This window comes from Haliotis rufescens, unplaced genomic scaffold, assembly GCF_023055435.1.
Source record: "Haliotis rufescens isolate VD_foot unplaced genomic scaffold, xgHalRufe1.0.p SCAF_9, whole genome shotgun sequence".
In the NCBI taxonomy this organism is placed as follows: Eukaryota; Metazoa; Mollusca; class Gastropoda; order Lepetellida; family Haliotidae; genus Haliotis; species Haliotis rufescens.
The window spans coordinates 47644281-47669827 of record NW_025964383.1 but is presented as its reverse complement, the minus strand read 5'-3'; the positions used below and the strand labels follow the sequence as shown (position 1 = coordinate 47669827).

At 42.3% G+C, this 25547-nt stretch overlaps 1 protein-coding gene across 3 annotated transcripts in view; it reads right to left on the bottom strand.

The window, feature by feature from the left end:
• Positions 1 to 21799, bottom strand: part of LOC124123148 (ankyrin repeat and KH domain-containing protein mask-like) — a 62732-nt gene extending 40933 nt beyond the window's left edge. The window contains exons 1-10 of one of the 3 annotated variants that reach the window (XM_048390331.1): positions 21715 to 21799; positions 21448 to 21527; positions 20491 to 20889; positions 14577 to 14945; positions 7717 to 7772; positions 7230 to 7338; positions 6813 to 6875; positions 3026 to 3082; positions 2489 to 2544; positions 1882 to 1984 (exon numbers count right to left, since the gene is read on the bottom strand). In XM_048390331.1, the coding sequence (XP_048246288.1) occupies positions 1882 to 1984; positions 2489 to 2544; positions 3026 to 3082; positions 6813 to 6875; positions 7230 to 7338; positions 7717 to 7772; positions 14577 to 14945; positions 20491 to 20889; positions 21448 to 21505 (1270 nt within the window). In that variant the 5' untranslated portion in view covers positions 21506 to 21527; positions 21715 to 21799. The remainder of the gene's footprint in view (positions 1 to 1881; positions 1985 to 2488; positions 2545 to 3025; positions 3083 to 6812; positions 6876 to 7229; positions 7339 to 7716; positions 7773 to 14576; positions 14946 to 20490; positions 20890 to 21447; positions 21528 to 21714) is intronic. The other 2 variants (XM_048390332.1, XM_048390333.1) reach the window with 2 other exon arrangements.
• Positions 21800 to 25547: the final 3748 nt, after the last annotated feature.

Genomic DNA, 25547 nt, shown 5'->3' with positions numbered 1-25547 from the left:
TCAGCAACATGACAGCAGCTGACTCAATCATCAGCAACGTGACAGCAGCTGACTCAATCATCAGGAACATGACAGCAGCCGACCTGGTCATCAGCAACGTGACAGCAACTGACTCAATCATCAGCAACGTGACAGCAACTGACCCAATCATCAGGAACATGACAGCAGCCGACCCGATCATCAGCAACGTGACAGCAGCCGACCTGGTCATCAGAAACGTGACAGCAACTGACCCGATCATCCGCAACATGACAGCAGCCGACCCGATCATCAGCAACATGACAGCAGCCTAACTGATCATCAGCAGCATGACAGCGGTCTACCCGATCATCAGCAACATAACAGCGGCTGACCCAATCATCAGCAACATGACAGCAACCTACCCGATCATCATCGGCATGACAGCAGTCTACCTGATCATCAGCAACAAGACAGCAGTCTACCCAATCATCAACAACATTACAGCAGTCTACCCGATCATCAGGAACATGACAGCAGCTGACCCGATCATCAGCAACATGACAGCCGCCTAACTGATCATCAGCAGCATGACAGCAGCTGACCCGATCATCAGCAACATGAGAGCAGCCTACCCGATCATCAGCAACATGACAGCAGTCTACCCGTTCATCAGCAACATGACAGCAGCTGACCCGATCATCAGCAACAAGACAGCAGCTGACCCGATCATCAGCAACATGAGAGCAGCCTACCCGATCATCAGCAACATGACAGCAGTCTACCCGTTCATCAGCAACATGACAGCAGCTGACCCAATCATCAGGAACATGACAGCAGCTGACCCGATCATCAGCAACATGACAGCAGCTGACCCGATCATCAGCAACATGACAGCAGCCGACCTGGTCATCAGCAACATGACAGCAGTCTACCCAATCATCAGCAACATGACAGCAGCTGACCCAATCATCAGGAACATGACAGCAGCTGACCTGATCATCAGCAACATGACAGCAGCCGACCTGGTCACCAGCAACGTGACAGCAACTGACCCGATCATTCACAACATGACAGCAGCCTAACTGATCATCAGCAACATGACAGCAGCTGACCCGATCATCAGCAACATGAGAGCAGCCTACCCGATCATCAGCAACATGACAGCAGCCTACCCGATCATCAGCAACATGACAGCAGTCTACCCGATCATCAGCAACATGACAGCAGCCTACCCAATCATCAGCAACATGACAGCAGTCTACCCGATCATCAGCAACATGACAGCAGCCTACCCAATCATCAGCAACATGACAGCAGTCTACCCAATCATCAGCAACATGACAGCAGCCTACCCAATCATCAGCAACATGACAGCAGCCTACCCAATCATCAGCAACATAACAGCAGTCTCCTTTATCATCAGCAACATGACAGCAGCCTACCCAATCATCAGCAACATGACAGCAGGCTACATGATCATCAGCAACATGACAGCAGCCTACCCAATCATCAGCAACATGACAGCAGGCTACATGATCATCAGCAACATGACAGCAGCTGACCCAATCATCAGCAACATGACAGCAGGCTACATGATCATCAGCAACATGACAGCAGCTGACCCAATCATCAGCAACATAACAACAGCCTACCCGATCATCAGCAACATGACAGCATCCGACCCAATCATCAGCAATATGACAGCATCCGACCCAATCATCAGCAACATGACAGCAGCTGACCCGTGCTGTCTGTCTGATTAGAAGGTTCACCTCACGTGACCTGAGAAGGGTTTGTTGCACTTGGAAATGTAGTGAGTCAGATAAAAGTCTCAGAGATCTTAAATAGATTGGCAGGTCCTTTGCCGGGAATTTGGGGCATACAACCGTCAACACACAATACAAACATCACCAAGGTTACCTTTCTTGGTTTCAAGTAGGCGCATCCTGTCAGTGGTTGCCTTCAGTTCTTGCTTCAGGTCTGCCAGTTGTCTTGTCGGACGAATAACTGATTCAGACTTTTGCTGAAAAGAGAAATGAGTTTTGACATGGGTGACTTGTATGATATACAAGGTGCTCTTTATATGAGGTGGTATTACTCAGCAAAAAGAAAGCTAAGTTCCATCGGTATGTGATGGGTAATACGGATATTATGTGACATTATGTTTGGTCCGGCTGAAATCAGTTCATTCTGAAATTGTCTTTACATAAAGGATTCCATGTATTTTATGTAAAGTGACGAACTACAGGAGTAGTATGTGGTAACTGGCGACATTGAGCATTATTTCTTTTACTCAGTTTGACCATTAATTCGCGGGTCAAACAGTCGAGGTCACGTCTTTGCGTCAAGCGCATGTCTGTCTGTCGTGTAAGTTTAACATTTCCGACATCTCTCCCTAACAGAATTGCAAACTTTATGGACATGAGGCCTGGTCTAACTATGGTGTGCCTAATTGATGATACAACTGTAAACATGTCTATCGTGGTAGTGTCACTGAAGGATTGTCAAACATAACACATAGATTTACCCGCGGTTTACTGACGCCGTTTTCGTCTTCATATCCTCCTTCATCTTCTGACAGATCTGTAATTGAAAGACGTCAGACATATAATTAAAGTAACACAAGCACTCACTGAAACTAACATGCACTTCACCAGGAACACGAGTAAGAATACAGACATTGAAATGCATACGTAAGTTTTCAAAATAGAACTGATTAGGTTTGATAAGATTGACAGTATTCTTGAATATCAACTACAGCTTTATTTTAAAATTAACAAATTAAAACAGGTGATATGTGAGTGAGTGCGTTGGGTTTAACGCCGCAATGTTTAGTATTCCAGTTACATCATATATATTCAACCAGTGCGGCTACCTCTTGAGAATACAAACCCCCATCAACATATGCCTGTCGTAAGATGCGACTTCATCGAGAGGTCATGGTTGATGCATGTCGTTGTAACCCAATAACGTGGAATCTATGATGTAAATTATTGGTCATGGATTGTCTGGTTCAGGGGGAATTAAACCAATATTCTATATTCAGTAATCTCAATAATATTACCTTCGGTAGCCTGAAACTGGTCCTCACTTACAACTGTCATTGTTTCTGTTGCTGTAACTGAAAAAGATAAGTACTGAAGATTAAGTATTTGTGTTGTCACTAAATTTCTATATTTCTTATATTACTATTAACGAAGAAAAAGTAACGTAAACTTCACATTTCGTAGCTGTATCTTTTACCAAGCATGGGTCTATTTGGGTTAACTGACAAACTAGTATCGGATACTGGTATCCCCGACCACACACATGCACGCACGCACAGAGGCGTATTTGCTTATTCCCTACAGGCATTGGACCGTCGCATCACACTGGAAACACTTAATGTCACAAGGGACAGATACCAACGTACACCGAAAGAAACACTGAAATTCTCCACTGAAAGTCCTCATCCTACAATTCTGCCACGTTTCTCGCTCTGTAGTTCGGGAAATGCTGTGGCAACTCTGTTAGAGATGGATACAATCCGAAGATCTGGTTAGACCTTTTAGACAAGCAGGAAAATCGTTAGATTGCATACAATGTTTGCACAACTTAGTGTCATTGAGGTATTTGCTTTCGACGGTCAAAGATGACAATGCATGTCACATCCACGACCAATCTGTACAGGTGATCACTTGTGGTGGAAAGCACCTCGCCCGCATATTTATGATTCTCCATGGACTAAATTCAATTACACGAAGAAAGATTGCAGATAATTATTGTTTTAGCTGTTAATTGTTAGGTGTCGGCTTAATTAGGGAGGAAAGCTCAAAGTGACAAGGCACGGGACTGGTGCTGACAAGCCTAGAATCATAATCGAACCGGGATTTTAACTCAGGTTTCTTGGGAACGCAAAGGGATGCATATCAACACAGCAAATGACGACTGAGCCACCCGTGCCACGAAAAGAAGATGCCAAGACAGTAAAAGGACGGCATCTCAAACCACGTTAACGAAGAAACGTCTACAGTATCAAGACAACCATTTTAAGTTCAAATAATGCAGAAAACATTTAGTCATTTCCCCCGTACATGTATTTCCTTGTCATCGGCTCATCAGAGACAATCGAGATGGGCAAGATATCAACCAAAAAGAAATCCCTCATTAGAGACCATCCAGATGGGTAAGATATCAACCTAATAGAGGTCCCTGATTGGAGACCATCGAAATGGGCAAGATATCGATCTAATAGAGGTCCCTCATTAGAGAACATCGAATAGGGCAAGATATCGATCTAATAGAGGTCCCCCATTAGAGACCATCTCGATGGGCAAGATATCGATCTAATAGAGGTCCCCCATTAGAGACCATCTCGATGGGCAAGATATCGATCTAATAGAGGTCCCTCATTTGAGACCATCTCGATGGGCAAGATATCGATCTAATAGAGGTCCCTCATTGGAGACCATCGAGATGGGCAAGATTTCGATCTAATAGAGGTCCCTCATTTGAGACCATCGAATAGGGCAAGATATCGATCTAATAGAGGTCCCCCATTAGAGACCATCTCGATGGGCAAGATATCGATCTAATAGAGGTCCCCCATTAGAGACCATCTCGATGGGCAAGATATCGATCTAATAGAGGTCCCTCATTTGAGACCATCGAGATGGGCAAGATATCGATCTAATAGAGGTCCCTCATTTGAGACCATCGAGATGGGCAAGATATCGATCTTATAGAGGTCCCTCATTGGAGACCATCGAGATGGGCAAGATATCGGCCTAATAGAGGTCCCTAATTAGAGACCATCTCGATGGGCAAGATATCAACCTAACAGAGGTACCTCATTAGAGACCATCGAAATGGGGAAGGAATCGACTTAATAGAGTTCACTCATTACAGACGATCGAGGTGGGCAAGATATCGGCCTAACAGAGGTCGCCTCATTAGAGACGATCGAGATGGGCAAGATATCGACCTAAGAGAGGCCCCTCATTAGAGATCATCGAGATCGGCAAGGTATCGACCTAACAGAGGTCCTTTTTGGAGTCTATCGAGATGGGCAAGATATCAACCTAATAGAGCTTCCTCATTGGAGGTCATCGAGATGGGCAAGATATCGACCTAAGAGAGTGCCCTCATTAGAGATCATCGAGATCGGCAAGGTATCGACCTAACAGAGGTCCTTTTTGGAGTCTATCGAGATGGGCAAGATATCAACCTAATAGAGCTTCCTCATTGGAGGTCATCGAGATGGGCAAGATATCGACCTAAGAGAGTGCCCTCATTGGAGATTATCGAGATGGGCAAGACATCAACCTAATAGAGGTCCCTCAGTGGAGACCATCGAGATCGGCAAGATATCCACCTAACAGAGGTCCCCCATTAGAGACCCCGTACATGTATTTCCTTGTCATCGGGTCATTAGAGACCATCTCGATGGGCAAGATATCGATCTAATAGAGGTCCCTCATTGGAGACCATCGAGATGGGCAAGATATCGATCTAATAGAGGTCCCTCATTAGAGACCATCGAGATGGGCAAGATATCGATCTAATAGAGGTCCCTCATTAGAGACTATCTCGATGGGCAAGATATCGATCTAATAGAGGTCCCCCATTAGAGACCATCTCGATGGGCAAGATATCGATCTAATAGAGGTCCCTCATTAGAGACTATCTCGATGGGCAAGATATCGATCTAATAGAGGTCCCTCATTGGAGACCATCTCGATGGGCAAGATATCGATCTAATAGAGGTCCCTCATTAGAGACTATCTCGATGGGCAAGATATCGATCTAATAGAGGTCCCTCATTGGAGACCATCTCGATGGGCAAGATATCGATCTAATAGAGGTCCCTCATTTGAGACCATCTCGATGGGCAAGATATCAACCTAACAGAGGTACCTCATTGGAGACCGTCGAAATTTGGAAGGAATCGACTTAATAGAGTTCACTCATTACAGACGATCGAGGTGGGCAAAATATCGGCTTATAGAGGTCGCCTCATTAGAGACCATCGAGATGGGCAAGATATCGACCTAACAGAGGTCCTTTTTGGAGTCTATCGAGATGGGCAAGATATCAACCTAATAGAGCTTCCTCATTGGAGGCCATCGAGATGGGCAAGATATCGACCTAAGAGAGGGCCCTCAGTGGAGACCATCGAGATCGGCAAGATATTCACCTAACAGAGGTCTCTCATTGGAGACCATCGAGATTGGCAAGATATCAACCTAACAGAGGTCCCTCATTAGAGACCATCGAGATTGGCAAGATATCAATCTAATAGAGGTCCCTCATTAGAGACCATCGAGATGGGCAAGATATCAACGTAACAGAGGGCCCGTCATCAGGGAGGTTGGACTGATATCACTTAAAAGAGCGTCCCCTCATTTGGTAGAAGGGAATGGTATCACTTAATAGAGGGTCCCCTTATTAGGGAGAATTGAATGATGTCCCGTGATAGACATTGGATTTGCATAAGTAAATAGAGTTAATGTTATTCTAAACCTTGGGCATAGGTGTACTGGAAGTTGCGTGGTTTGTGGTGTGTTTAGAGTAGCAGATACTACTTTAACGTGAACATTGGCGAGGATTCAGTTGGTCCGTAAACAAGCAGGTCTTCAAAGCTCTTGTTGTTGCCCTACTCAGCAATAGTCCAGAACTGGTAACAACATGTTCCAGACATACAGGTCTTCCAAAACATGGACATTGGTGTGGTGGATAGAGGGTCTGCCCGGACAGTGGAAGGTCGGCATTGAAGGATTAAGACAATGGATTGATCAGCTCGGAGTCGGTATACTTTGTCTGAGCGGAGTATCCATGTAAAAATGCGGAAGTTCATTTCAGTTTCTACTCACAGAATCCACTGCTTTCCGACTGTTGAGGAGCATCAGACTTCATCCACATCGACACCCGTGAGTCTGAAGCGAAACCAGAAGTCAACACTTTAATCTTGTGTTTACTGAAGAGCAGTCACAAACTATGTATCTTCATATATTCCAACTTTACGACCACGCCAATTTATGGCAAACAATATTCACAATATGTTACATTCAGCTCATGAACTCAGAACAAGAGATCCTTTCATGGATTTAATACCTTTCTTTTCCTACTATTGAAACCTAAGCATTCTATACATATGTGCTCAAGCCTAGGATCTTCAGATTTGAGGCTTATTGTTATGATCGTTTTTGGATTCAACTAATTAGTGCGCAGACCCGTCTATGTACAGGTCGTAATAATTACCAATACGGTTTTAGATGTTTAACACATACCTGCCATTTGTGCTTGTTGGAGCTCGTTCAGTTTTTCCAATGTTTCCGTCTGCTGTTTGGTCAAAAATGCCATCTGTTGCTTTAGCTCGGCTCCAATTTTGTCTTCTTCCTAAAAAAAACCACAAACGTATTTCGATAAGTACCCCGTTTCTGTCCTTTATAATAAATCAAACATGTGAATCAAATATTCGCATTTTTGAACGCAATTACGTGTTATTTTACAATGCAAACTTAAATATAAGATACCTTAAAACCTAAGACATACGAAACCGACTAATACATATTATGTTAGTAGTGGTGTGTGTGTATGTGTGTGTGTGTGTGTGTGTGTGTGTGTGTGTGTGTGTGTGCGTGCGCGCGCGCGTGTGTGTGTATTTGTCTGTGTGCGTGTGTGTTAGTGTTTGAGACTTTAATCCTCGCATACCAGTATACAATATACCGGCTGGCAGTATGCCATTCCTATGATTCCTGATAATCACGTGTTTACCTCTTTATTCACGTATCCCTTGGCTTGGGGACCAGGTTCAACCAACTGCGGACGATCTAAAATACAATCAATGAGAAAAGATTTCTGTTCGTCTCGGTGAAGCAAGAAGTTTTGAAATTCTGCGCCTTTTAACAAAATATCAAGGGATGTATCTTACATAGATGGGGTATTTGTGATAAACCAACCAGCCAAACAAACAATTATAGATATGTCATAAGGATGCAGGGCTCCACATCAGAATAGCTGACAACCCTATTATAATCATCGGTTTTATTAGGGCTTAAAACCGAACATCTTAATTGACTGTAAAATTCCAGTTTCCACCCTTGCCGAAACTAGGACGGAATCAGAATAATCAATAGGAACAGAACTTCAGGGAAGTAGACTGAAATAGGAAGAATAATTACAATAGAAAATTTCAAGAAGACCATCCAATTCAGGCAAAATGTATTAATTGCCTCATCTAAATGTACGTAGAGGTTTAAATACTCGTTAAGACATCCAGCCTTTCCGATCATCAGCAACATGACAGCAGCCCAACCTACTCGATTATCAGCAACATGACATCAGCCGATTCAATCATCACAAACTTGACAGCAGCCCAACCTACTCGATCATCAGCACAACGACAGCAGCCCAGCCTACTCGACCATCAGCAACATGACAACAGCCGAGCCTACTCGATCATCGGCAACATGACAGCAGCCCAACCTACTCGATCATCAGCAAAACGACAGCAACCCAGCCTAACCGGTCAGCGGCAACATGACTGCAACCAACCCGACCCGTTCATCAGCAACATGACAGCATCCGACCCGACTCGTTCGTCAGCAGCAGGACAGCAGCCGACCTGACCCGTTTATCAGCAGCATGACAGCAGATGACCCGACCCGATCTTCAGCAGAATGACAGCAGCCATCCCGACCCGTTCATCAGCAACATGGCTGAAGCCCAGCCTCCTCGGTCACCAGAAACATGACAGCATCCGACCCCACCCATTCATCAGCAACATTACAGCAGCCCAGCCTCCCTGTTCATCAGCAACATTACGGCAGCCCAGCCTCCCTTTTCATGAGCAACATTACAGAAGCCCAGCCTCCCCGTTCATGAGCAACATTACAGCAGCCCAGCCTCCCCGTTCATCAGCAACATTACAGCAGCCCATCCTCCCTGTTCATCAGCAACATTACAGCAGCCCATCCTCCCTGTTCATCAGCAACATTACAGCAGCCCAGCCTCCCTGTTCATGAACAACAATACAGCAGCCCAGCCTCCCCGTTCATGAGCAATATTACAGCAGCCCAGCCTCCCTGTTTATGAGCAACATTACAGCAGCCCAGCCTCCCCGTTCATCAGCAACATTACAGCAGCCCAGGTTTCCCGTTCATCAGAAGCATAACAGCAGCCCAGCCTCACCCTTCATCAGCAACATTACAGCAGCCTAGCTTTCCCGTTCATCAGCAACATTACAACAGCCCAGTCTCCCCGTTCATCAGCAACATTACAGCAGCCCAGCCTCACCGTTCATCAGAAGCATTACAGCAGCCCAGTCTCCCCGTTCATCAGCAACATTACAACAGCCCAGTCTCCCTGTTCATCAGCAACATTACAGCAGCCCAGCCTCCCCGTTCATCAGCAACATTACAGCAGCCCAGCCTCACCGTTCATCAGCAACATTACAGCAGCCCAGCCTCCCTGTTCATCAGCAACATTACAGCAGCCCAGCCTCCCTGTTCATCAGCAACATTACAGCAGCCCAGCCTCCCCGTTCATCAGCAACATTACAGCAGCCCAGCCTCACCGTTCATCAGAAGCATTACAGCAGCCCAGCCTCACCCTTCATCAGCAACATTACAGCAGCCCAGCCTCCCTGTTCATCAGCAACATTACAGCAGCCCAGCCTCCCTGTTCATCAGCAACATTACAGCAGCCCAGCCTCCCCGTTCATCAGCAACATTACAGCAGCCAAGCTTTCCCGTTCATCAGCAACATTACAGCAGCCCAGCCTCCCCGTTCATCAGCAACATTACAGCAGCCCAGCCTCCCCGTTCATCAGCAACATTACAGCAGCCCAGCTTTCCCGTTCATCAGCAACATTACAGCAGCCCAGCCTCCCCGTTCATCAGCAACATTACAGCAGCCGTGCATCCCCGATCATCAGAAATACGACAGCATCCGTTACATTTCACGTAGAACACATGACAGCAGCCCATCCGACCCGTTCATCAGTAACATGATAGCGGACCAGCCTCCCCGATTATCAGGAATATGGCAGCATCCAGCAGCCGACCCGTTCATCAGCAACATGACAGCAGCCCACCCTCCCCGATCATCAGCAATACGACAGCATCCGTTACATTTCACGTAGAACACATACCTTTTCCCCGTAAGGCCTTTTCTACATTTACAAATACATATAAAAACATACATTAGTAAAACAATGTTTACAGTTGAGAATAATGAAGTGAAATTATGTTTTCAACAAACAAAATTAAGCATGTTTGAGTTTATGAAAGTGGTTTAACTCTTTAAAGAGGTTCAACAGTTATAAGCGTGTACTACTTTTACGATTATAATATTGGACTCAAACACAGATAGAAATTTCCCGGATCAAAATGGTCACAAGAAGGACATGCAAACCATAAGTCAGGAAACACGTACGATTCGGAAAAACGCAGCCAGTACATTAACAAAAGGGCCGTGGAGCTGCACGTACTGCCCGTGCAGCAACATTATTACCCATATTAAAATGCAAGGTTTTTGTTTGCCTGGCATCTGCGTCAATCAAACAGTGACAGTTCAACAACATGTCAAGATGAACAGAATTGCAAAGAAACAACGTTATGACCCGATAAGCCGAAGGCAGGGTTTTCAATGTAGCGCCAAGCAGCATCACAACGATACGGGATCGGTTTCAACAGCATGGGTCTACACGTGATCGGCCAAAGTCGGGACGACCAAGAGTAACCAACTCGCTAGATCGCTACATCCGGCTGCGCCACCTACGTGAAAACCCCGGAAACTGCGAACAGGAAGTGGACAGGTTTGGTGGGGGTAGCATTAAGGTGCCAGGACAGGTTTGGTACATATCCATGTCAACCTTACGGCTAACCGCTCGAACTCACACGGCACGGATCACAAGAGCCTGTCTACACGACAACGTTTATGTTCTCCCCTGGCCCTTAAGATCCCCGGATTTGAACCCGATAGAGCATCTGTGGGATGAATCGGATAGACGGCTACGCCGATGTCAACCACAATCCAAGAAGTTGCAGCAGTTGGCATTTGCGTTGCAGGTCGAGAGGGCTATCATTCTCCAGGATGTGATTCGCATACTCGTCTCTTCCATGGGCAGATGTCCGGCTGCTATCAACTCCAACAGGTAGACACACGCGTTATTGATGATAGCTGACCCTCGCCTTGGACCTTTCCTATGTACCGATAACTGAGATGACTACAATCACCAAGTGTTCTCTCGACAACATTTTGGCTCAATGCCTTGTACGGTTCCTCGTTTAAAGTTATTTTCCTACCTCACACAAAATCTGGCTTTGCGTTTCTTTTTTTGAAGAGTATATTATTACACGTACTTCTATCCAAGGGCAATGTATTAGGGGGTGCAACGATATCAACTTTTCAGTCACAAACACACAGGAATATTGCTTACAAATCGCAAGCAAATATGAGGAGTTAATGGCCACCAGAGTCGGGATAGGATATTATGAAGCTCGTGTCAGCGACTTTGAAGATGATGGAAGAGATAAGTTCAATCATTTCTTTTTAATTTGCGAGGAATTTGAATCTTCTCTGGAATTATCTCGATGGTAGTTTACGTATTTATTAGTGTTTGTTGAACTGAACAAATTGTGTCATTTCATCAAAACATAGTCATTTAAAATGTCCGAAACTTTGACAAACGGAATCATTTGCAAACGCATACGATACGATTTTTTTTCAAATATTTAGACAATTATGTAAGTAAATCCAAAAAATTAGACATAGTATAAATATCGTTATAGTATTATAGGATGCATGTTACAACCTTGACAGAATATTTCGTTTTATCCAATGAATGTAGTAATGATCCGGCTTGTTTTTTCTTGTTATAAGGGTAACGCTATTTTTCATGGCATTATCATTTGTAGAAGTCCGAGGTTTTCCATTAACTGCCCGACGAAGGAGGGCAGTTGAAAAGACCGAGGGCTTCTGCAAATGATAATGCCCGGAAAAAGAGCGTTACCGTTATTATAGCTAAAATGGATGGAATTTGTTATCAAATAAAAAGAAACAACAACATCCGTTTTGAAACATTTACTGCAATCAACACGAATGTCACTGACCACATTTTACAAATATGGAAACGTCATAGAACAAACTAGATGACGTCACGATAATACGTGACGTCATTTTCTCTACCCTATGGCGTCACCTTACAACGTTAACGGGCTTGATAATGGCCCGTCGTCAAGCAATATGAGGGCATTATCAAGTTACAGTGGCCCGCTCATTTCTGATAACGTGCGGGAGGTTTAATGATAATTCCATCCATTTTAGCTATAATTCATTTTCTGCACTTCTGTAATAGCCATAATTTTCAGCTTTCATTAAGGTTGAAATACGAAAGGTCAAAATTTAAATATTGAGGCCGACTAACAACTACACTTATACTTAATTTCACGTCATGTCGAACTCAATGAAGGACTAATGGTCATACATAGCTTTTTCAATAATGTTTACACTACACCCCTTACAGTAAACATCAACACCAGAGATCTTTGCCGAAACAGAATCCACTGGGCGTAAAAGGCAAATTACGGGTGACATTGTCCACTGTAAATATGTTACGACACCAGTTGTCAACGTCAAGGGGCGAAGGTGGATTGTGGTCAATGAGTACAATGTCTTTGGGTACAAGTGGCGTAAAACCACATTCTGTCAGACCCACTCCAATTGTCACTGATGCGTAGATAACTTATAGTCTTTTAAATAGAAATGCTGGACTTCATTATGTCTTAAAAACTTTATATTGTATATTTGATATGGTTAGTTTATTGGGTTCAGGTTGCTGAATTCAGCGCCATTTATATCACTGTTATTGTGAAGTTCTGCCATCACAGAAATATAGCACCATAAAACCATCACCATCACAGAGACTGACAAAGGTAAAGCTGCTGTCATCTTGGATACACCCGAATTAATACAGCTGGTTAGCAAATCTGTAGAAGACCCCAATACCTTCAAAATCCTCAAAAAAGTCACAACAGCTAAATTGGAAAGACAGCACATGTACAAGTAAACCATCCAAGAATAAATTAAAGCTGCAAGCTGCAATGGCGGGCTCCAAGAAACACTGTGCACAAAGGTCCGTGCATTCGAATCCTTAAAAGGTTTCCTTGTACCAAATCCATCAAATGTAGGTACCACTCGCTAGGGTATCCCCGCTACGATATTGTCCAAGTCTGTTCTAAACCCATTTCCGATCTGAAATATGTTCGAATCCTCAAAACATCCCGGGGTGTTCTACACCCATTTTAGACGCCGTCCATGTTCGAATCCGTACATGGTTTGCTTGTACTAATGCCGTCAAACGTAAGGAACCGCTTGCGAGACATGACCACATGGGTCCCGGTGAGTTCTTAACCCATTTCCGACCTCGAATCCTCATGTTCGAATCCTCAAAGGGTTTGCTTGTATTAACTCCGTCAAACGTAAGGAACCGCTTGCGAGACATCACCACATTAGTCCCGGTGAGTTCTTAACCCATTTCCGACCTCGAATCCTCATGTTCGAATCCTCAAAGGGTTTGTTTGTACCAACTCCGTCAAAAGATAGTCACCGTTTGCATGACACCACTGCTACGAAATTGGCATGTCCCAGAGTTAACCAGAGTGACAGAGAGACAATTCTCAGAAAGTTTGAATGCATTTCATGCAGGGGTCTCAGAGGAATAGGGATTTGAGGACAGGTACCCCAAAACACCTGTGAAAACCTTGAATCCAATATGGCTGCCAAACCAAGTAACCAATGACCAAAGTCAAAGAACAAATAATGTCTATCACCTAAAGCATCAGACACATGCAAGGTTTCAAAGAAATCGGATAAGTGGTTGCGGAGCAATAGGGCGAAATACATCTTCAAAAAAGTCTGTTTTTTTAGTTATCTGCCCTTGGCCTTTGGGCCTACGGCTTTGGCATTTTGGAAACATCTAGTACTCACCGGTCTTCACATATACAAAATTTGAACGCAATCGAACGATTACAATAGGGCTCTACAGCCTTTCGGCTTGGAACCCTAATAACAATGTATTTAACAAACTAGACCCCATAAACTCGCAGCCACCTTACGCCAGAGCGACTGTCAAAATCCGTAATACTTGTGTGTTCCAGAGATTCAGTGTTCTACAACACAGACCGGCACCTTGCCAAATTACCAGCACTGTCGGGAAAAGGAGGAAAATCCTTCATCAGAGATTCCAGTACCTTTGTCAACAAACATAAAGAAGCTAAGCTCACAGGTCGCATGGTCAGCTATGATGTAGTAGACCTCTACACCAACATAACTCAAGCAAGCAGCCCTCAAAATTCTACAAAGCAAGTTACAGACCCGCATTGACTAGTTAGACGCTTCCCTCTCCATAGACAACATTACACGGTTACACGCCTCCAGTTTCACCATCTCGTACTTCACACGCATATACACCGACCCATACACATACTCATACATACTCATGCACAACTGCATCCACAAACACACGTGCATGCAACTTGCTGTATGGTAAATGATCTTACACGACGTTTAACCCCATTTTTCTCTTGTAAGACCTGAAAACTGGTATTGATGAAGTTCATTTAATGACTTACCAATTTCCACGTGATCTTCTCTGTATTCGACATCTACCCTGATGGCATTGACACGAGGATCCATGTCGTGAAGACATACAAAGATCGTGTCCTTGACCTTCGCATGATCCTTCATCATCTTGACAGCATTCTCCCGGGACTCATGCTTACATTCAAATATGAAGCTTCCTCGCCGCACGCGTTTCAATATACAACGATATGTATCTTCAAGCATATGCTTTAATCTGGTAAACGTTGCGTTTGATGATGTCAGGTCCATTTCAAATTCATCCTTGCCAAGTTTGCAAAACCAGTCTGTTTCTGATTTATATCCATCACTTTTACCAGGTGCCAAAAACAATACCGACTCGCTCTTGTTTCTTGTTTCACCTTCAAAGAAAAATTAAATAAAACATCTATCTAAAAGTGACCTTTACAGCATTTAATGTATCAAAACAGATATATTTTAATGGAAACTTACTACCCCAAACTGAGGAGTTTCACTCATATATTTACTCTTCCTATTTTATTTCTATGATGATTCTATTTTGTCTGTAAATCTTCAAAACATTTCATATCAGAAGCGGTGAAAGGGAATCATATCTTGCTTGAGTAATATTCTTGTTGAGTGCTGTAGATAAAGGGAAATGAAACTGAAAATAATCAACGCAAATAGGTTCTGTTCACCGAGAGTTGACATGTTCTGTCATACCTGTCAACACTAATTAAAGTTGTGTGTCACTACGACTATACTCTGATATCATGGATATTTAGAAATAATGAAATATTAGACGACGGTTGTAAACCGTGCATTTTTCGAAATTAGGAGCTCATCAAAGGGATAAAAAATACTGGGTGATAAGGAATTGATCACACTGGCATATGTGCATACTGATTTCATGTATTTCAATCGCTCTCGATCGGGAAATACAGTATTTCTCACACTTCAAATTAAGTATGACGCACATGCTCAAATAATTACCTCTATGTATATATATTTGATCCAAAAGGTTGTGTAATGCAGCACCACTTAGTCCTATGCCTCCACTTAAGAGATAGTAGTAGTTCAGTTCTAGTTAAATTGCATTACCCCCACCGAATACATTACAACATTGAAACAGGAAGTCTCAAGCCTTTCCCTGCAAAAATAACAAAGTTACAAGCAGGTCCGGTTTCACAACATCCATTCTACATTTAGGCAATAAATGCCCAGTGCAAAAGCTTTGGAACAGAAAGTCCAATCACTCTGGCTGCCTCAATAGCTAAACCATAAGCACTTCCGGTTTAACAACATCACTTATGTTGTAGGTTGTTGTACCTGCCTTGAAAAAAAAGTGATGATGCCTTACGCTTGGATGACATCATTTACGGTTTGAGAGAACGCATGTCTAGTACAAGACGAGTTTGAAAAAAACTGTACATTGACCTCAACCACGTGCTTTATTGTGGGTTCTAGCCGTTATAGCTACAGTTACACACACTGTTACGTGCAGTACATGTATAGGCTTTATGATGGTACTGACCGACCGCTTCAATCACTTCAATGGAGAATGTCAGTGAATAAAATAAAATAGAGTTATGCACCTTGATTTCTGAGATCACAAATTAAGACATGCACCTATTGTCGCATATGTCTTCCATCAAAACTCAGAGACAGAATTGTTCGAGATATTTGTGACCAGTCAACAAAACAGTTATTACAGAATGAGAGAAACCTTACCACTGAGAAACGTATTGACACTTTCAAAGATGCAGAGAACACAAAAACACAGTTTTTGATGCATACAAACCCGAAGCAGATGTAGTAAATGTTGCCAGTAGAGCACACAAGCCGAAATTTGATAAACAAAACAAAACACAGTCAGTCAACTGATCAACCAAAGGTTGCTTATTACAAGTTTTGTAGAGTCACATATCAAATGAAGAAAAGTGTTTGCCAAGCATAGGGGAAAATGTGTAGCAAATGTGGTGGACATAATTACTATTCAGGGAAATGTCAAAGGTCAGCGACAGTGAATGCTGTTGCATAGGAGCCGGACACAGAACATGACGACTGGAACTGCATAGTGGAAATGACCATTAGTGATGAGCATGGTACCAACAAACCTAACAAATGAAGAATGATAGTGGAGAACATGGCAGCAGTATTTCTTGTTGTCTTGGGAGTAACCTCCAATATTATCCTTCAGAAGAAGCTGACAGATTTGACTCGGAAACGTTGCGCACTCACTCCTTTATCAAGCAGCTGTAGTCAAACCAAAGAAGGAAACAGTTCACTCAATCAACTTCATAAAATACTTCATGCCATTACTTGGTATAGAAACTGCAGTGGCAATGGAACTGATTCATGTCAAGAGAGACAACATGGAAGTTGTTGCAGCTGTTTCATCAAGCCAGTCTAGATTTGATGAAATGTACAACCCATTGTGGGATTGGGAGAAAGATAAATTTAATGATGAAGTACACTTCAAGACTGACCCGAGTTCAACAACAGAATACACTGAAGTGAACAATGTGACATTCTGTGCAATCAAATCCAACAAGCTGGACAGTATCCAGTGTGCAACACAACAGGAAACAACAGGACAAAACACTCATTCAGCTTATGGACACATGAAGAGTTGGCATGGTGACTAAGCAGTGTTACAGTGTTTCAGTTGTACTATTATTATATATTTCGTGATGAGCTCACTGTACAAGATAGTATCATCTTGCGTGGGGAAAGAGTGGTTATTCTTACATCTATGCATCTGGAAATGAAGATGAAAGTTCATGCAGGACATGTAAGTGTAAACTCCTGTCTTAGGAGAGCATGGACACACTTACATACTGGCCTCATATGTCATCAGACATCAGCCCGCTCATCGACTCTTGTGACGTTTGTTCGACACTTCAAGGTCGCAATTACATGATTACTGTCAATTGCTCGAAGTTGACTACCTTGGTGAGAACACAGCATCTGAGGTTACAAACAAACTCAAGAACCACTTACAGATGTCAAGACACCTTCATACCAGATGGTCGCCCACAATTCAGACGTTTTGCTCAACAGTGGGGATTCACACACGACAAGTCCTGCCCTGGCACTAGCAAATCGAAAGGTTCAGAAGCAGCTGTAAAGACGGCTAAAAACTAGATAAAGAAACGCAAGGAAAGTAAAGACGCCCCCTACATTGGTGTGCTTAACCAGCAAAAAACTCCAACTGAAGGCTTTGGAACTGGTCATGTACAGAGGCAAACTAAAACCATGTTATCAACTGCTAAAGGAAGGTTATCTGTATCCAGCAGCCAAAAGTATGTTATTGACAGTCGGAAAGCAGCCATGGTATCTTTCAGAAAGGATGTAGGCGGACGACCGAAGCTACTGACAATAGGAGAACAAATGAGAATGCAACCAGTCAACATGGGTAACAAGAGATCGGAGCCAGCAGTTGTTACAAAACAAATTGACATCAGAACTTTCGAGATGACCGAAGAAGCTGGCACCAAGGACCAAAGAAATAGACAACAACTCAGAAACACTAAATTTCAAAAGACGCCAAATCTTCAGTTTCACAACTATATGTTTCATGTGCCAGTTTCAGTAAAAATGTAGTCGCAGTGTAAGAACAATGTTAACAGTCTGTATAAAGAAAGAAATGATAATAACTTGCCAAGTCAGCCAGTAAATCTAGCAAAGACAGAAGTCTCAAACATTAAAAAGCTATAAAGCCAGTGGATAGGTTGAAGTTGTAATCTAGTCTGAATCTCAGATGTGTGCCAAATGTAGATAATAAGAAAAATATGAACATTTGGGTTAACATGGAAATGTTCTTATCCATATTATTTAGTTCATACACGCTAAATAGTGTTCTCATTATCAATAGGGTTATGTGCACTAAGTTATTTTGTTTTTCTTCCTTTGTCAGAGTTCATCATTTACCCTTGTTTATTAAAATAGGGCGCATTGTACGTGCGTGAAGTACATGTATAGGCTATATGATGGTATTGACCGACCGCTTCAATCACTTTAATATAAGCAGAATGTCAGTGAATCAAATATATACTGAACCAAATTAAAATCTTCACAATCCTAAAATTTTAACATTTTGACCAGTTATCATTGTGGGCCTTTATTGTGTATTTAAACAGTAATGGCAGCGTATTGTCTTCAGATAACACCCGTTTTTGTGCAGGTGAATCGATCAAAATCATGTGCACAGCACTATAGTTGCAAAAGTGTTTTTTCACGTGCAACTGGTCACATGGTCATAATACCGCACGTGTTTTCAGCCATACTTGTTAGCAGTCATTAAAATAAAGAAGAAAAACACAAGAAAACAAAAGTCTTTACGGCCATTTGTCATGCCACGCCTTTCAAATGTGCAACGTGAACGTGCCATCGACATGTTGCAGACGGGAACGTCCGTAGCTGAAGTCGCAAGGACGATGGGTTGTAGTCGACGGACTGTTTATGATTTACAGACCCGTCTACAGCAACGGGTACCACCGCTGAATGCCCTCGGCCAGGTCGACCACGTGTGACGTCACATGCAGAGGATCGTCAGATTGTCTTACGTTACCTCCGTAACCGATATTTGACGGCTACATCAACCAGAAATGAACTGTTTAGGGGTAGACTAAATGCGCAAACTGTTCGAAACCGTCTGAAAACTGCTCACCTTCAAGCACGACGGCCATACTGACTCAATTACACTGACGTCAACGTCACAGCGACACTTACGATCGACTCAGAGAAATTGGAATCAAGTCGTCTTCAGTGATGATGCCCGATTTAATCTTCGATTTGCTGATAGTAGGACGAGGGTGTGGAGGCGCCGTCATGAACGTTACGCCAAGGGTTGTGTACAGGAAGTTGACAGATTTCGAGGCAGAAGTGTCATGGTGTGGGGTGGTTTCTGTGTCAATGCACGTTCCAGGCTTCTTGTCATCCGTGGCAACCTCAAAGCTGCTGCTTACCGCGACCAGGTACTGGCACCAGAACTTCTGCCTTTTATTGCAGCGCATGGACCCGGTTTGATCTTCCACCACGACAATGCCAGACCCCACACAACAATTTTGACAAGGAATTTCCTTCAGAATGCGGGAGTCAACGTCGTGGACTGGCCGTCAAGTCCTCCCGACCTCAATCCCATCGAACACGTCTGGGATGCTCTTGGCAGAAGTCTGCGCACTCTTCAGAACCAACCACAGAATTTGCAAGATCTTGGCACCATTTTGCAGCAACAATGGCGTCGTCTTCCCAATCATGTGTTCCCAAGCATCACAAGGTCCATGCGGAGGCGTTGTGTGGCAGTTGTCAACGCACATGGTGGCCATACACGCTACTGAACTTGTGGGCCATCAGATTTTCGAGCTTGGGACTTATGATTTAAACTGTTGATGTTATTGCCGAATACCGTAGGTGCTTGCAACAAATTATGGTTACCACCGTTAATTAAAATCCTGAAGTTTTTAATTTGACTCAGTGTGTTTATGTCCCTTGATTGCTTGTCATTTCTTAGGTGGACTGTCAACTGAAATGTGTGTCCTAAGACTCCACACGTAACAGACACCGAGATGTAACGACCTTACGAATGACCATTCCAGCAACCTTGAAAGTCACACAAAACCTTACCAATAAAACAAATGACATAACCCCTTTACATAGCCACAATAAATCTTTGGTAGTCGATGCCCACCTTAACGGCAAGTCAAATGTTCACATTAACGAACAAGAGAACATACCGGACAAGTCAAAGCATGGAATAGCATAACTATCCGAATGATACAGCCACGATAAGCATGTTTGTAGAAAAAAAGGCATTTCAGTTTTTTAAACGACCTTCACTGTGATCTTGACTAAATAGGTTGGTCACCCACAACTACCAAATCGCGAAAGATGACATGTACCAAGTGTTAGTGACATCGGCAATGCTTCTTGAGTTGCATTTACCAGATAAAGTACCTGCATTCTTGACTTCCTCCTCTGATGATCCATTCTGCTCTCCTACCCAGCACTTCAAACTAATGTCTTTCACTTTTGCATTAATCTGACGAATGAACTTCAAAATTGTTTGCTTAACTTCCACGAACTTATTGACCATATCAACAGCATCGACAAGAGTGTCATGTCCGAATGCAAATATTAAACACTGCTTCCTGTTCCGTACACTTGTAAGAGTAACTTTTAGGCAGTCAGCAAATGTTTTCGGTAACCCCCCAATTGTGTACAGTTCTCTGTGAATTAGGAGGTCAAATGTCGCAGGAACAACCTCACAGTTCCATCTTGAGATGTGAGCCCACGTGGGGTTGTCTTTGTATTTGACTTCGAATTCATCATTATCCATGGTAACTGTTGGACAAGAGTGAAATTGTTTTATAAATGAATCAAACATAACACCTGCATTTATTATGCTGGCTGACTAATGATCTCAACTGATATGAATGGCAACCTTACACCTGTTGTCATTTACAGTCCACAGCATTAGTGATCTCTCGAACGAAGCAGTCATACAATCATTAAACAGGAAATACTGTGAGTATACATGTACATTTATCTGTACATGTCGATAACTATCTTATGTTTACGAAAATGTAATATATGAGAAACTGGCCCCTTCTTTATTGTCATATAGCGGCAGATTTTGCTGTGTTAAGATGCCTCCATCAGATGTACCAGGTTTCGCAGATACTTTGTGACTCCCTGTTTATCAGGATCATGGTGGTAAACCCCTAGGACCTGCATAATTTGTTCTGTTTTACCTCTCACATTATAAGCTGATATGAATGAAAATCTGTTGAAGGCAGAGTTGAGCCCGACTAATACATTCACTTATCTTCTCGTAAAAGTTTACATCAATTTACGCTGGGGCAATTACAAATCAAATGTAAACAACATCAGCAAACGTACCCTCAAATGAGATTTTCGATTTGGGTTGCTCAGATCTGGAACTTGTAAACTCCGCCATCCTTTTCTCTGTTTGCCTCCCTCTGTAAGGAAATACCTTACGTCACATGTTTGCATCAAAGATTGACGTAACATCTTATTGTAAAATAACAAATATTCTGAATCACAGCAAGCACAACTGGTGTCAAATTTAAAATTGTCACAAATAAGAAAGAAAACTATGACGCCATACAAATGAAGCTGATGCTAACTGACTTGATTTCAACATACCTGTGTGTCGATAAAGTCAAATTACAACCACTCCAAAGCGAGTCTACAACACAACTGCCACTGTTGTGTTGTAACTAAGCCTCTGTGTACTGACAATAAAGAATATCTGGCATGGTCTGTCGTTATATACAACAACCAGGCATGCATGTTTAAGCATGCATGTCTCTTGTATTGAAACGTTTATTATACATTCAATGAATGGCTTATATAGAAACATGGTTGTGTACTTATACATAGCTGAAACTGTATTTATTAGTATCTGCTCAAGTACCTCATTCATGTTGGATATATTCAACTCTTGCATGGTTTTGGATATAGCCACTGACTAAATGACTATCACTGCAGGATAATGATTCAGATAACTTACGCGTTCTAATAATGTTATAACTTCACGCAGGCGATGATGTAAAAAGAAAGATCGTATCATCAAGTATTCATATGCTGCACACGTAAATGCACTGAACTTAAAGGTTATTATAATTCCATTAAAATATAAGTGAGATTTTCCAGTACAACGCAATTGCGTTCCCAATCGTAGCAGTCTCTTCAGTAGAAAATACTTGAGCATCACTGGAATATTAATTTCTTGACTGGATTTATAAACGTTGAAGTTAATTGGTCTTTGAAAAGACACTATGACACAATCTTCAAACAATATTGGTATGTTACTATTGCTAATAGTTTTAGATGTGAAAACACATTATGTGTCGAAACATACTAACATCTAAATGGAGATTACTTTGAGTAATTATTTAACATAATTAGTATACACTTACCTGTTACATCACTCTATCTGTATATTTTATTGCATTGCCTGATTTGGCTACACATACATAAAATGTAGCACTAGAATTTAAACACGTAGTACATTCCTTCAAGTAAGTTTTGCTACTAATTGTATACACCATATGCACACGCATACACCGTGATAAATAAGTGTTAAGTGATTCCTTGACATTGGAATGACTAACCAAGCAATTGTTTTTGGCGTTTATGTTTATAAACTCCAAAACAATTAAGGAAAATGGTGATTTCTGCAGTCAACTGTTCTCTCTTGATAGTACCTTTACCCGCCATCTAGCTGGAATATTGTTTCGTCCCGCGTTAAACAACAAACAAACAATTTAAGCTCAAACTTTGGCTGGCTGACAAAGCGGCTATTTTTGAGTGACACTATGGTTGGTGGGTCTGGGATTGGTAAAACAGGCAACTCCTGGCCTATGTCACCAAAAATGTATGACTATCACAAAGGTTGAGTGGATTGCATTATTACGGTGCACAGTTGTCAGACGAGATGTAAGCATCGTCAATTGGTGTGATTGTTTGAAATTTCCTCTCCACTGAAGTGACAATTTACTGGTTTTACCAAGTCATAGTTTACCTCAGAAATGGTCGAAGGTTACTTAGAAGGATTCAAACGGATTCACTAAAGAGAGAAAGCGAACACACTACAGAAAAAAAACCTAGTCAATAAGAAGTCAAAAGAAGGCTTGGATTAAGTAACTCTTCTATTTAATCTTGTGTGGTGAAAGTTTTCTCATTTTTATAAATAATCTGCTTTACGTTCAAACAATGCCTCTTTATTTTGTTAAATTTTATGATTCGAATTGACACTTCAACAACACGAAGACCGCACCACAGATTTAACGTCAGAAATATCGTGAATTGCGATAGTGAACCACATAACCATCGAGTCGATAGCTAAAAGTACAAGTCTTCCCTTGTTTAGCGAAAAAGGTATGTTGTTTCACACTTCTTTCAGCATTTAGTCGGATGGGAATATTCCTTTCAGCTATCGATTCGATAGTTATATAGTTAACTATTGCAATTAACAATATTTCTGACGTTGAATCTGTGATGCGTTCTCCATGTTGTTAAAGTGTCGATTCGAATCATAAAATTCAAAATCAAAATAAGGAGCCAATGTTTGAACGTAAAGCAGATTATTTATGTGTAACAGACCAAGTCTTGGACGCCATTTTGTCAAGTTTATTCAGGGACTAAAACCATCTTAGCTACTTAAGATTGGTCCAGACCAATTGTCAGTTTCCATTGTAGCTCACGATGGTCTTAGCCTACAATCGCTTTGTGAAAGTGGATGGCGATTGTAGCCGAAGCCTAAGATCGCGATCACAATGATTAATTAATGAGGATGTGGGTAAATTCTTAGAACATGAAAACAAGCCATTCTACAGTTAAAGAATATTATTTACAGTTATGACAAAAAATGTAAAGAGTACTTTTCAAGAATGATTCATTTTGCTAATGATACACATCAACATTGGGTTTTGATCATGTGGTTACAATCTGGGTATCAAACAGCTGCCAAGTGACTGCGACCGGTTATATGGCTTCTTGTCGTTTCTTTGTCACTAGTTGTGGATCTTGTGGATGTTTACTGTTGCCCCACATCCTTAAGAACCAAAACCATAGCATCATGTGGGAAGCCTTATTTAACTTCAACCTATCCTGTAAAGATTTTTATGCATTAAAAAAGATTTAGGTTTGCTTGGCCTAATGTCAAGTCCGAACGCTATGTCAACAGAAAGCCTTGGGTGCTGACGTAACATTAAAAGAAAGGAGACTGGCCCGTAGACTCATGTTGAGTATAATTACAGGCATGCTCAGGTGGACCAACATGTGTCCTCAAATCTTGCTTTCTTTTTGGAACCAAGGTTCCTACCATGATGCACAACGTTCGGTTAAAGTGCTCACACATCCCATTGCCCATTAGATGGTAAGGCGTGGTTGAAACTATTTCAATCTTAGAAATGTAACAGACCTCAGTCATTAGTGTACCCACAAAGTTTGCTGTTTTATCAGAGTGAATCCACTTCTGTAGACCATTATGCACAAAAAGTCATTGAAGAAGAACGCAACAGTTGTCATTGCAGTGGTGTTCCTGCAAGGACCAGCTTGAGCATACCTGGAGAAATGATCGGTTACCACTAGAACATGTTGCTGACCCCCCTTAGAATTTTTTAACAAAGGACGTCCATGCAAACAAGTTCAAGTGGTTGTGATGTTGTAATATTCTCTAGAGGTGCTCGGAGCACAGGACTGCACATGCACTTCAACATATTTGGTCCTTAGGACCTTTTCCTCAAGAGAGAAACTGTACTGTCTCTGCCTGGATGATGAACATTGTCATGCAAATTGCGCAGCACTGCACCTCCACATATACTAGGTAAGACAAGTTGCAGCTGTCTTGGATGTGTTATATGAAGTACTCCTCTGTGCAGCTGCGTCTGTCGAAAGTTCTTGATGAGTGATGTCATATTACTATCTCCAGTGTATTCATTTCTGCCTGGTCAGGTGCCGCATTCCAAGTGGTCAATAATGGTAGCCAGGAATGGATCTCCCTGTGATCTTCTCCAGTCCTCGGGGTTGACATTACACTTCTCCTCATGTATGTCGATATCATCCTCATCTATGACTTGTGTTGACAAGCATATACTTTCCACAAGGTTAGGAACTTGGATAACGTTGCAGAGGGCATTCACAGTGGATAATTCCGTTATTAGTAACTTGTCTGGCAGCCTTGACAGAACTTCAGCATCAATGTTGAGCTTCCCTGGTCTGTACCTAATGCTAAAATAATAGGCAGAGAGTGCTGCCAACCTTTGATGACCAGTTGCATCAGTGGTTAAAACATAAGTGAGGGGATTGTTATCTGTGACAACTGCAAACTCATACCAGTAGTCACTGAACTTCTCTGAGATTGCCCACTTCAAACACAGAAGCTTCAGTTTTAGAGCAGAATTGTTTCCCGCAGATTTGTTCAAACCCCTGCTTGGTATAGCACTGCTCCTAATCCCCGAGTACTGGCATCA